This window comes from Anastrepha ludens, chromosome 5, assembly GCF_028408465.1.
Source record: "Anastrepha ludens isolate Willacy chromosome 5, idAnaLude1.1, whole genome shotgun sequence".
NCBI lineage: Eukaryota > Metazoa > Arthropoda > Insecta > Diptera > Tephritidae > Anastrepha > Anastrepha ludens.
Genome location: NC_071501.1, coordinates 118,579,219 through 118,593,564, shown reverse-complemented (window position 1 = coordinate 118,593,564; position 14,346 = coordinate 118,579,219). Strand labels below are relative to the sequence as shown.

Below are 14,346 nucleotides of genomic sequence, written 5' to 3'. Positions count from 1 at the left end.
CGTCCACACAATGGCTTTCGAATTCGCCAGACGCAAATCCGATGAACTATTCCATCTGGTCCATTTTGGAGAGCAAGGTGGGGACTAAAAAATATGCCAGTATGGGTGCGCTGAAAAAAGCGATTATACAAGAAAGGGCCAAAATACCTCAAGATCACATTCGTGTAGCATGCAACTCATTTTTTGACCGTTTGAAGGCTATAGTCAAGGCAAAAGGTGGTCATATCGAGCTAAAGTGAATATATGTTAAAATTATAATCATTTTTGAACAATTTTGCCTTTGAAATCAATAAAAACTAATTTCACACAAAAAAGTTATGGTGTTTTGAATAGCAAACACTTTATATCGTTCACCCTGTAGTATGTGCATGTGTAAGTGTTTAATACTTTGCCATGTATAAAATGCATTTAAGATATTTACCATTTAGCATTTCTCAGAACTGCAGAAATAAAAACAAAAAGAATATTATTGGACATTCGAAATATTGTTTTTATTTTATACTCATTTGAATTCATTAAATTCTAAGTTGTTACTTTTGTTATTGAATCGCATTATAACAACATCATCAATATGTATGTGTTTTCTTCTTTATTGAATTTTACTCATAGTTTTAAAATAGAAAACAATCGCTTTTAGTCCGCTGTTCATATTTCTTTTTAATTCTCATACTAGCAGATTTTCGTTCACATTCCTTTTTTTATATATTTTTTTTATTTTTGTTTATATTTTGTTTTGTGGTTTTGTTTTTTGAATTGTTCGGCTAAATCTTAACTCGTAATCAAGGATTTGAGAAATACAAATATATTCTCGTTTAATAGCTACATTTAATCGAAAACAGTCCATAAGCATAATAGTTAAATTAATAGGCATTGTCGATCAATATGTATTTCTTGTATTTTTTTCACTTGCATTTAACAGTTTATATATAAAATAGAGCATTTTAAAATACATTTACATACAATCAAATTAGAATAAGCATTATCATAAAAAACTATTGAGGGTATAACAAGTTGTTGTTTTTTGTTTTTTTTTTTTTTGTTCAAATATATTGTATGCATTTAGTTACAATTGGTTTGTAGTTGTTGCATAATATCTGTATAATAATAAATCATTAGCAAATAAAAACGAAATTTTACGCATTGCAATTAATGTAATTCAGTACAAATAAATTTAAAAATTTCCATTTTAAAAGTATAGAACAGAGAAGGGAATGAGTGCTTCACACTCTGCCGCTCGTTTCGCATGCATCTAATTTATAATTATTTCATTTAAATTTTCTTCTTTTCTTGTGTTTATTATCATCTGAAATGTGAAATTTTTTATGGTTTTCTCTTTTAAGATTTTCGTTTTGCAATATTATTTTGGTTGTTGTGTTTGGTTTAATTTAATTATATAGTTATTGTTGCTATAGACTGTCGAATGCTTTATTTTTATTTATTTCATTCTCTGCTTCCTCGGCGTTCACATTTTTTCTTGGTTGCTTACAGAATTTCCATATACATATGCATGAGTTTATGTGTATGTGTGTGGGAGAGAGAGAGAGAGTGTGTATGCGCCTTTTTATTTAAGTTCTTAAGTATGTTTTTTTCTCTTAAGGTTTAGTAATTGCAATGACAATATATAAATTGTTGCTGTTAATATCTTGCATTTGCAAGTGCTTTACTTATCCTTGTCAGATTCGGCGGCGATTGGTTTCTTGCCAATTGGAATGGCGGCCTTTATTCTGTTAAAAAAAAACAAAAAAGAGTAGAGTTAAGGAAATCAAAGTTACGACGTTATTTGTTTTGGTTTTTGTTGTTTTGTCAAAACTTACTTCTCAGTGATTTCTGTCAATTTGCTTCGTACCAAATCCAAGTATGTGTCAATTGATTGTTTGTTGTTTTCGTACACCTTTGGCAAAGTGAATAACGAGACGAAGGCTGTGTGTGTGTGTGGGTGAAAAAGAAAACCGAGTTTAGTAATTTCCGTGCCACATAGAAATTTGCGATTGTTTGCTTACCTAAAATAACCAGAGTCATGCCATTGAACCAGCCACCAATGTAAGTTAAAACCCACAGAATAACACCAAACTTGATTGAGTCAACCAGATCTTCCACCAAGAACAATCGTCGCAGCTCTGCAACAAATCCATTCACATGTGCCACAGCAACGCCAGCGATATTTTGGACCTTCTCTTGCGACAGAGTCAAATCGATGTCGAGATATTCTCTAAAATAACATAGACATAATTAATATTTGAAGTATTGGAATTTGAATGGTAATTTAAATTATTAGTTGAAGACTGGCCGTTCTAGCGGATAGTATTTTAAATTAATACCTACTTCTACAGGGAAGGCCAAATAAGACCTACTAATGTTAAGCACAAATAACTTCTTTTTTTTTTTTTGACATATTTATTTTTCTCATTTTATGGATTATAATTGAATTGTTGGAAATATATTATGGAACCCTACAGTACAACACAACGCGTTCAAACTATCGTGTTTTTCTATGCTTACACAATTAGCCACACAAATTGATTTTTTTAATTTCCATTTAAATGGTTATGTCAACAAACAAAACGGTAGATTTTGGGGCTCTGCAAATCCAAGGGCAACACACCAACATCAGTTGCACCCATCTAAAGGTACTGTTTGGTGCGGTGTTATGGCCACTAGAGTTATCGGTCCATATTTCTTCGAAAATGAGGATGAAACGCCGGAATCGATTTCAAGAGCTTCTTACAGAACATTGATTGAAAACTTTTTGCGGCCAATAGCAGAGCAGTATCCTAATTTGTGGTTTCAACAAGATGGAGCAACTGGACCCGCTGCGTCAAATTTTTGGCGAAGGTCTGATTTTCAAAAATTCAGATTTCCCTTGGCACCTTCCTCGTTCGCCAGATTTGACTGCGCCCGACTTCTTTTTATGGGGATATTTATAGGACAAAGTGTATCTCAATAAACCAGAGACTATTAGACAGCTGAAGCAAAATATTCGAGACGAAATACTGAGCCTTCAACCAGAAACATTATATGGTGTAATGGAAAACGCGTTAAAAAGAGCCAATCTTTGTATCGAGAAAAATGGTGGACATTTCTCTGATGTAATATTTCATACATAATTTCCATAAAATATATTCAATGTATAAAAACAATTAACCGAAATAAATGATTATTGCAAAAGCTATTTGTGTTTAACATTAGTAGGTCTTATTTGGCCCACCCTGTAGTTAAAGTACATAAATTTATTTATTTATTTTGTAATTTCGATTTTTGTTTTTTATACAAATATAATTCATACTACAACAACCATGTAAAGCAAAGTTTCGAACTTTATGCTCGTACAGAATGGTGGCAGGAAATGGCAACAGTGAATGACCAATTTTCGAAGAAAATCATCATGATGAGGCACATTTTACACCTCAGTGGATTCGTCAATAAGCAGAATTGCCGCATTTGGGCGAATGATAATCCAAGAGTGATTGCCGAAAAACCAATGCACCCACAAAGAGTGACTGTTTGGTGCGGTTTATGGGCCGGCGGCATCATTGGGCCGTATTTTTTCCAAAATGAGGCCGGTCAAGCAGTTACTGTGAATTGTGTTCGCTATCGTGAGATGATAACGAACTTTTTATGGCCCGAATTGGAAGATATGTGGTTTCAACAGGACGGTTCCACTTGTCACACAGCTAACGAAACAATGGCTCTTTTGCGCGAAAAATTTGATGGCCGAATAATCTCACGTCGCGGCGATGTCAATTGGCCGCCAAGATCATGTGATTTGACACCTTTGGACTTCTTTCTTTGGGGTTATTTGAAAGAAAATGTGTACATCGATAAGCCAGCAACAACTCAAGAGCTAAAGGATGAGATAATTCGGCACATTAACGGCATAGAACCTCAATTATGCCTCAGCGCCATCGAAAATTTGGACCATCGGATGGAGGTGTGCCGCCGAGGTCCGATATTTTGTTCTATACATAATTGATCCATACCAATATTATCATAATAAAGAGAAATGACAATAAGTTCCTAAAAAATTGTATTTTATTCAAAATCAACACCAGCCCTTGAAGCTTAACAACCCTTTAGCACACGACTTGAGCTGTCAGGTAGCTTCCTAAAATTTAACTTTCTATCGATTTAAAAAGGATCCTCGAGCAGGACGAAAGCAAAGACCAGACCCGGGTACTCAACCAAAGGTGTCCAACAGAAGGTTAAGCATTTTTTTTGCAATCTGGCAGAAAACATCCAACACCGCCAGGTCAGCAGAAAAAATTGTCAAAAATCAACGCGATTTTTTAATCACTTGAAATTTGCACATTATTATATCCATTCCAGGAGCTATAAAACTGCATTCTCAAAAAATTCTGAGTAAACAATTTGAAATTTGGTGAAAATTTGCTGAATTCTTACAAAGTCTGAAACTTGATTTTTTATGAGAAAAAACTGTTTCTGATTCCTGTTCGGAGTTTCAAACCCATGCACACCCAAATGATAGTCACGCAGCAACGCATTCGGCGGAGGCGAAATTTTGGTGACCCAAAAAATAAAATAAATTTATACTTGAGCGTCAAAAAACCCACCGAATACTCAATGCGTCCAATTGAATTTTCGCAACCAAAGACGACGAAGACTGGCTGACCGTTTTAGCTATAGTTTAGCTAAGTTATAGCTAAAACGAGAAACAAAGCTCAACTAGCGCTGAGAAAGCAATCATTACAATTTTGGTTATTACAGGATTGCAGGAAGCCAAATAAGCATTTCATAAAAAATAGCAACTTCTCAAAATTAGAAGAATTGTTTTTCCGCTGGAGGAATTACCGATGAATAATATTTTTTATATATTTTTTTACATATTAAAATGGATAAAAATAAAAGGAAAGCTAGGCGCATGTCTTGTAGTCAGTATAGGAGAAACGTTTTCGGCATGAAATATAATTTAATTAATACGCACTGGTCTGTTACAACAGCTGTGGATAAAAATTCGACTAGTTCCGGTAACAAAAAATGTTGGGTGATAAAAGTGAGCCGGTGTTGATTTTGAATAAAATACAATTTTTTAGGAAATTATTGTTATTTCTTTTTATTATAATAATATTGGTATGGCTCAATTACGTATGGTACAAATGGCCGCCGCGGCTTCGGCGGCACACCTCCATCCGATGGTCCAAGTTTTCGATGACGCTGAGGCATAATTGAGGTTCTATGCCGTTAATGTGCCGAATTATCTCATCCTTTAGCTCTTGAATTGTTGCTGGCTTATCGACGTACACCTTTTCTTTCAAATAACCCCAAAGAAAGACGGTGTCCAACGGTGTCGTTGACGTTGTGTGGTTCACATTCCACATCGGTCCTTGAAATATAACCACCCTTTAGTCTTCGATTGTCACACCCTTTCAGCAAACGAGCTATATATCTAGGTTTAGCTAACAAGACTGACGCTTTAATGTCTTTTAATTGCAAATCATAAGTATTTACTTATTATAACTTTCAATATACATCTCCCTCTTTCCCTACAATGCTCCATGCGAATATTTCATTAATCGAAACAGTGCTGCAAGCGTTCCTCTGTCAGCTCCTTCGTGACACATGACGCTCTGGAGTTGTCTCAGACTCAAATCTCATTTCACCGTGGGAAACAGATGTATGACACAAGAACACTAGGTTGCCGTACTTGGCTAGAAACCTTTTAACAGTTAATGGGCAAAGAGCCGGTGCATTTTATTTAATTTTTTTTGCACTATTGCTAGACTAAAAATTAATGGCGTCCTCCACTTAAAATATTTACAATAAACTATTTTTATCTTCTACTTACTTGAAGGGATGACCCTCAGGGGTCTTCTGTATGGCCTGCATCACTGATTTGTAGATCCTGAAGCATACTGTGCCGGCTAATGTCAGTAATGACAGGTAGGCGAAAACACTAATGACGGAGAAACATGAGATGGCGAGGAGGATGACGAGACCAGCACCAAAGAAAATACCAGACTTCTTAACATCTCGCCAATAGATCAGAGACTCCACTGTAATTAGAAAAAATTAAAGTAAGGTAATTTATGAAAATTGTTTTTATAAAATTGTACGTAAATTGCAGTAAGAGATTCAAAAATATTCCTGGAATTATATTTTCTTTCTTCAAATATTTTGACCGTATTTTATTGTAGGCGCAATGAGTTTTTGGAAGTGAATTTTTTTGTCTTTTTTTCAATTAAATATATTTATATTCAAGTGAAATATATTTATGTATATGTATATGGATGGCAGCCGCCGTAGCCGAATGGGTTTGTGCGTAAGTATCATTCGGAATTCAGAGAAAGCACGTAGATTCGAATCTCGGTGAAATACCAAAATTAAGAAAATCATTTTTCTAATAGCGGTCGCCCCCTCGGCAGGCAATGCCAAACCTCCGAGTGTATTTCTGCCATGAAAAAGCTCCTCATAAAAAATATCTGCCGCTCGAAGTCGGCTTGAAACTGTAGGTCCCTTCATTTGTGGAACAACATCAGGCCGCACACCCAAAAAGGGTGTACGCGCCAATTATATATATTTATAATATAAAAAAGTAGCGCACAACTAATCAACCAATTTCATTTTTATATAACTTTTTACTGAATAAATTGGCAATTCTTATTTTGACCTTTACGCATTCCACTGCTTGTATGTTTGCATACTGCAGCTGTCTAGTTCACAAGTGTCAAATATGATAGCAAAAATTATAAATTATGTTGCCGCCAAAATATTTCGGAATAATATAAAGATTTACGAGGCGTATACTGTTTTGAAAATAACTCCAAAAATCTTTATTTATACAATCCAGATTTTATAACTAAATTAGCTTTTACAAATATTTCTCCCCAAAAAATCACCTCAGATGATGGAAATATAAAATATCTGCATAGAAATTTAAACAAATTTTATCAACCGAATCAAAATCTCACTAGTTTTGGAGTTATTTTCTAGCAGGTTCAGGTCCAGTCCAGGTCACGTAAATCCTAATATTTTTCTAAATATTTTGGCGGAAGTCTTGAAATTCGCTAAACTTAAAAATTCGAAAAAACAGCACCGATATTCTTTTGCATACAGTGTGATCCACCCTGTATATGTACATATGTATGTATGTATATGTATTATATTAGAATTCTAAGTTTCGCTCCAAAGTTTGCCTGAAATATTTTGTACTGAAATTATTTAAATCGATTCGATAAATAAACACAAACACAGCATGATTCAAATGAAAACAAATTTCCACTAATTAATAATAAGTAAGGAAAAGTCACACATTTTATGTGCACTTGTATGTATGGCAGTGTGTATAAACAATAAAGAATTTATAATTAAAGAGATTTGATGAAAAAATCGTTGCCAAAATAAACATCAAGGCTTTGGATATGAGAATATTGACGTATGTACGTACACATGTGTATGGATATGTTTGAAAGAAGACACAGTCGCAGCAGCAAAAACAAAAACTAAAAACGAAAAACGCACACATGCATACGCACACGCACACTAAAAGGCACAGCAATAGATGAAATCGTTGAACAAAAATATCTTAAGCAGAATGCGAGTAATTATGCAATACAATTTTCGCATAATTTTCCTCAAACAACGTACAAATTTTCATTTCACTTCTTTCTTCTAATTGCACTTTATTGAATCGGCAGACGTGCAGTGGTGAGCACTAGCATCCCAAACACAACAACAACAAGTTCGATAACGAAAAACAGACATATGTAGTACAGCGAAAATATACAATAAATGACTGTTACAACAGAAATAAGAATGAATTATTTGAATTCTAATTACATTTGGACATTTTGACGAATTGAAATTTTTCTGCAATGAGAGTACCGACCGGATGGCACAACTAACTACAGGTTTGGTTTGTCAAAAAGCTTAAAGTCAAAAGAGGAATTTCTAACTTCTACTATATTTGTTTGTACGAACTGCAAACGCGCCGATACAGTAAGTAATGAACTAAGCAAATAAATGTAATATTCGAAAAAATTTCGTGCGGCTATAAATGTGGCGGTAAGGAAGCAAAACGTTTTACTGGCCACTTGATTGAAATCTTTTTTAGTTCAAAAGAGAATTTCTAGAGAACTCACATTTTCCATTTTAGTTTAGTAGTAAGTAAAACAGTGGGTGGATGAGGCACATCGGCAGCTGAGTGAGTGAGAGAACGAAAAAAACGAAAAAGAGAGGAAGTGAAGTGAGCAGTGCAGTGTATTTTTGGGCTGAGGAAATACTTTATTAATAAAATAATTATTTCGGCAGTGCACATACAGATAGATAGGCAAGGTAGAGTGGCAAGTGAGAACAAACCAGAGTGTGGGCGGGGGTCTGCGAGAGGCAGCACAATTGAGTATTTGTGTTCCGCTAGTCCACAACAACCAACCAATACTAATCCCCCATTGGCCGGCAAGCTGTGAGTAACAATAAATTTATTTTGGTCAAAAGCAATTAATACAACAAAAAAGAAATGGTGGAAGAGAAAAGCGGGCTATAGCTGGTGTTTTGCCTATTTTTTATGCAATATTTATTGTCGGAAAGTGTGTTAACAATGTTTAGAAGGGCTCCACCGGTAGCACAAAGGTTGGGAAATATTTCTTATTTTTATAAAATTCAAATTGAATAGGAACGCATCAATTTTAGTACCAAAAGAATGCATTAATTTTTTGAGGAGAGAAGTAATAGACAAATATTTATATACATACAGCTCCCTACAACTAATTAAAAGCACTTGTATACCTAATAGGTGGTAAGCAATTTGACGATGAAACATTTCATAGGCAATTTATAAGTTTGAGTTTACACTATACCGTCCCACTTATTCCATAAATATGAATGTGTAAAAATGAAAATGTTGGGAAAGTTTTTCTCTTATAAAATTAGAGAGTTTGGATTCTGATAATAATCTGGGCTTTGGTATAGCCCAGAACATCCAAAGGTTTACAAAGTCAACTATTTAGCACAAAATAGGAAAATTTTCGCATTTATGATTATGACGTAAGCGGTATGATATCATGAGCAAGAACTAGTGAGCTAAAAAATTTTACGCATATAAGACTCACTTCCGCCCAATATTCTTTTTTTCGTGGTTGGGCGATAGAAAATTTATAAATTATGACGCAATAAAATTCACATTTGAGCAAATAAAGAAATTTTATAAAAATAATTGTCTAAAATTTAATAAGATTTTTCAAGCTGTTAGTGTTTATTTTTAGAACTTTTTTGGAAATTATAGCCTACATCCCGTTAAATATCTACACAGGAAATTATTGGGCAGTTTTTGACGATTAATTAATTTAGTTTTTATGCAAATATAGTTCATTCTACTACAAAAACCATTACATCCACGTTTCAAACTTTGTGCAAATCTAAAATATAAAATTCAAAAAATTATCATACCACTCAAATTTCTTCTAAAAGTTCAGATTAAAAAAGTAGAAACATAAAACAATTCAACACACGTTAACTTAATTCTACTAGTCCTACAGAAATTGTTATGTTAACTGTATACTGTAATAGTAGTTTGTAGTTTCTAAACTAGACTTCTGTCGTCCACTGTATGTTAAATAAATTATAATTTGTCCGATCCTCAAATAATCATCCCTACTTATAAAAAAAAATCACTTAATTTTCACGCGTTCACAGTGGTGTTCCCCCTTAAAAGTCTGACTAGATGACACTCTTCCCTCCAAAATACCTACCTCTACCACCAAAGCTTACACATACATGTGCATGTGTGTATGATTAAAGAACAGTTTGCCTAAGGAACATTACTTAAAAAGAATTTGTTCGTAATCCGCCATATCAAAATTCTCCACCCATGTAATATTAGAACCCAGTAGTTTTGCCGCCATGGCTACGAGTATACACATATGCAGGTACGTAGACTGGTTTTATGCTCACAAATATAATATATAAATATACCGTAATAATGTTCATATATTGTATACAATAGACAAAATGAAAAACGATTCAAGCCTAAAGCCTGGCTGCTACAACCAGTAAAACAAAGCTGCAACTGTCTGCTACATAGTTTTAAGGAATTTGGTTAGCTTTTAGTATTAGTTACAAGTGGAAATTAGAAATTCCAGTAGAAAGTGAATGAATACATTTAGAGACCGTAAGTAAGACCGAGCAGTTTATATAAGAAAAAAAAAAAAAAAATTAAGAAAAAGTGAAATGAAAAAAAATTAAGAAAAAAGAAATGAAAAAAAAAAAAACTAAAAAAAAATCAAATAATAAATTATGCATTATATAGTTTCCAACTTTAAAAGTTTTTGGAATGTTAATTTTTATAACATGTTTTCCTTTTTTTATAGCTTTTAATTATTTTGTGGATATTTGAATGTGAAATATTTTTAAATTTTTCTTTCACTATATCGAAAGGCTTGCGTCACTTTCGAGCAGTCAGATCACATATTGAATATTAATGTATTAACGCATTTCGTAATATTTTGCTTCAATACCGCGATAAGGTGCGTTCGTTGTGCATAGTGCTGTGAATTTCTAAAAAAATTTCAATTTTTAAAAACTTTTGTTTATTTAGGGTTTTTATTATTTACTAGCGGACCCGAAAGTCTTCGTTCAGTCAAATAGATTTTGAATGTGGCAGTTTATATTTCGACCTTAAGCCGTTTTTACTCTGCTGACCCTCATGCATCGCCCTATCATCATGGTGACGGTTCTGCTCAGGAGAATCAAAGAAAAGGGTCAGCTCGGGTCACCTAAGAATCTTCGCTTCCAAGAACTTTGGGATGTTTGGCAGAGGGCTTCAAACTAAGAGGGGAACTTAAGGTTCAAACCTGATTGAAAAATAATCTAAAGGGATAGTGGGAAGCTAAAGGTGACAAATATTTTTAAAGTGGGTGCTTCAATGACAAAACATAGAGATAATTAATTATTTATTATTATTATTATTATTAACAAAGGGTTAATAACCGATATAATAAAGAATAATGAAATAAAACGTGTATAAGTATTTTCACTAAGCGCTTTTTTGTAAATCAAGTGAATCATAATTATTAACAAACATCTGTTTTATTTTTATTGTAGTGCTTTATGATATACAATGTTTTTTGTTTGATTACCTGATGAATATACAAACAAATCTGATGGTTTTCCAACACGGGAACAGGCAACATACAATTGACCATGTGAGAAACATGGGTTTTCTAGATTAATTAATAATGTTTGTCTTTTGGTATTCTTAAAATATGTTTATCTGTTGTTATTTGTATGGGAAAAAGAAAGGGGCTGTTTTAGGGGTTTCCCGGAAATTATTCGAATTTAAACGCCGTACAAACCATTCTTGGACTACAAGGAACATTTTAAAAAAAGAATTGTTAAGATTGGCCCATGCGTTGTTGAGTTATGCGCTTACCAACACATTTTGCGACTCATTTTTATATTATAGATTTACTTCTTATCTATTCTCATGTTAATTGCCTATATACTTATATTAAAATATTTATATTATAGGAGGGCGAAGATGTATGCAGGTTAAAGCTTAAGTAATAAAAGCAATCATCTGTAAATACATGCGCATACAGTAAAATCCACCAAATAGTAAACTAACATTGATCTTAAAGTTATAACCATTCATCATACATTTGTACAGGGTGACTATATAGCAATGCTAGTTTTTCCAATTGCTATGTTTCAGCAGCTGTCAAAGTTGTCAATGTAATGCAGCTGTCAAAATAAGCAGTACAGTTTGGCATTGGGTTAAGTTGGTTAGATTGAAGCAGTTGTCCATTGTAGGACACACTCAGGCTCACGGCCCATTGTGATGCCGCGTGGGGGACTAGCACTTATGCCTCCTGAAACCAATGTGTACTATTCAAAAATTTAGCAAGATCTTTCATTTCGACAGAGCCGAGGTCTTCTAATTCATTAAAGAAATGTCCGCCCAAAACGGCGAGTCTACGTCTGGATAGAGCAGGACAATGACACAGAAGGTGCGGGATCGTCTCTTATTCTTCCTCGTCTAGACAACTTCTGCAGAAGTCATGTGTTTGCTCAACCATTCTCTGGACGTGCCTACCGATTAGGCAGTGGCCCGTAATAACTGAAATCAGTGTGTTAAAACTGTGCTTATCTCTTCTTAATAGAAGTTCTGGCGGTTTAGCATTGAGGGTCGGTCACATCTGTCGGGCGATTTTGCAAGTGTCTTCGTTACGCCATCTTTCATTCGCTACTCTTACATTTTCCTTGCGGATACGCACTCTACTATACATGTTTGCAAGGGTATACCTATATCATTGTCTGTGTACTCATCAGTCAATTTGGTACCGATTTTCGCTAGTTCATCGGCTCTGCAGTTCCCCTCAATGTCGCAATGGCCAGGAACCCATGCTATCCATTAGGTGAAATGACTCAGCCATCTCGTTTGGCATTTCATTATTTTAAATTATTAAAAAATATCAACGAAATTCTGGCTCAGCTGTAAATACGCAAATCCGAATTTTTCGACAAAAAATCATCGTCTCGGACAAGGTCTATCTTTTCGTTCCCACGACAGGCGGCTCTACGTAACTGGAACGACCCGGCCAAGGGCTGCCACTTCAACAGCATTCCCCGTATATGTAAGGGGAATGTTTATGCTGCTACAACAACAACAACAGGTCCATTTTTGGCTCTCTGCGGCTATGTCAACAAGCAAAATTGTAGTTTCTAAAGCGAACATAATTTTCGAGTTTTTGACAACGCGTCAATGCATCCATAAACATTGTTCGGATCGAAACGAAATTAATCGCTTAAGAGTTTGAATAACGTTGGGAACTATGGAAACTTATTTCCAAAGTCAATGTCGTGCACGCACAAACAGTTAAAATCATATTTTCTGGCGAAGCGCATTTTCATTTCGTCGGCTATTAATTGGCGATCAGAAAATCCGTGGTGAAACCAATGCATCATTCAAGAATGACGCTTTGATTCTGATTCTGCTTAATGGTCTGATGTTGGTCAAGCCTTCTGCATTCTTTTTACCAGAATGCAAGCGACGTAACAACGAGTTCGAGGCCAACACTCGAGACGGAGTATTGCCGGAATAGAACCGTGTAATCAAAAATTCGACCGACCGCTTGAAGTACTGTCTGCGAAGCTGATGTGCTACTTCGTACATAATTGCATGAATGCAGTTTCACAATAAAGCCACAGTCAAGTTGATGTCTCATTCATTTTCTCAATGTCTTAATTTATTTTCCTAATGTGCCGATCTGGACACCCTATACCAGTGGAAAGCAAACATTCCATTTACTTTGTTCTTGTTTTAGCATTTTATTTCCCTAATGAGCACCGGATTTAAGAACAATTCAAGTACTTCTACAAGTGGTCTCAATATTTTGCACACACCTGTATGATAATGTGAATTGAATTTTGTAAGCATACAACTTGTATTTAAAGCAGTATTTTGGGCATTCTCTTGTAAACGAGCATAAAAGAGTCGTAAACTGATACTAATTCAAATGAATCATCAATTCAACCAATCAAAATTTCTTGCATTAATCAAATGCTGGCCTTTGGTAGACTTTCTAAGAGTTTCACATTTTAGTAGGCATTGCATGAACACCGACCTGCCAAACGAAATTTTGGATTTACGAAATGCAAACTTTCTAAATTATCTTATAAATATCAGCAGCGTATGTCTGTTAGTATACGTAGATTACATTAATTACACGGATTAAATGCCTAACTTCAAATTTGAAAAAAGGCCTGTATTTTTTAAAGTTCCATACTTTTTGTAGAGTTAGAAATGGTAAGTTTGAGATGGTGTCCAGAGAGGTCACCCTCGGACGAAGAAATAGTTTTATTGTAGAGACTGCAGGCATGAAACATAACAAATGGTCGCCCCGGTACTGATTGCGCCGTTAGTCCACCTTTCGGTGACATTTTGGCACAGTGTCTGTTAGAAAGCGGCACAATTCTGGAAGTGAATTTTTACACTGTAGTAATACACAAAAAATATAACTTTTGTATGAATGTTGCTGTTGTTTTTATTCGTCAACATTTGACTTTGAATTTCGCAAGCAAAATTCAATTTATCCTTACACCAGAGGTAAATTTGCCACCTCATTTCACCACGGAGTAAAAAGTTACCGTGCAATTTTATATGGCTAAACGTTAATAAAAAATCGCGCTAAACTCAAGAGGCAGTCACAATACTTGTGTGTATTCGCACATTTTTTAAGGGGACCCGGTAGTCTAGAAATTTAAAAAAACCAATTTTTCGATAAACCGATATTTCGAAATTACAGTATCTTAAGAATATATTGCGAAATGTTCATGCGGAAATTCCCAATACTATATCTTCTACAGCCCATTAACTAGGTAGAGAGCGGTCCGCGCGCT

General features: G+C 34.6%; 1 protein-coding gene across 6 annotated transcripts in view; it reads right to left on the bottom strand.

Annotated features, from left to right (window-relative positions):
• Positions 1 to 464: 464 nt before the first annotated feature.
• The window catches only part of LOC128863763 (reticulon-1-A), a 95,346-nt gene continuing 81,464 nt past the window's right edge, over positions 465 to 14,346 (bottom strand). For 5 of the 6 annotated variants that reach the window (XM_054103092.1, XM_054103093.1, XM_054103094.1 and 2 more), the window contains 4 exons: positions 5,801 to 6,008; positions 2,001 to 2,209; positions 1,815 to 1,920; positions 465 to 1,724 (listed from right to left, as the gene is read on the bottom strand). In XM_054103092.1, the coding sequence (XP_053959067.1) occupies positions 1,661 to 1,724; positions 1,815 to 1,920; positions 2,001 to 2,209; positions 5,801 to 6,008 (587 nt within the window). In that variant the 3' untranslated portion in view covers positions 465 to 1,660. Of the gene's footprint in view, positions 1,725 to 1,814; positions 1,921 to 2,000; positions 2,210 to 5,800; positions 6,009 to 7,791; positions 7,957 to 14,346 lie in introns of those variants that run through there. The other variant, XM_054103097.1, reaches the window with a different exon arrangement.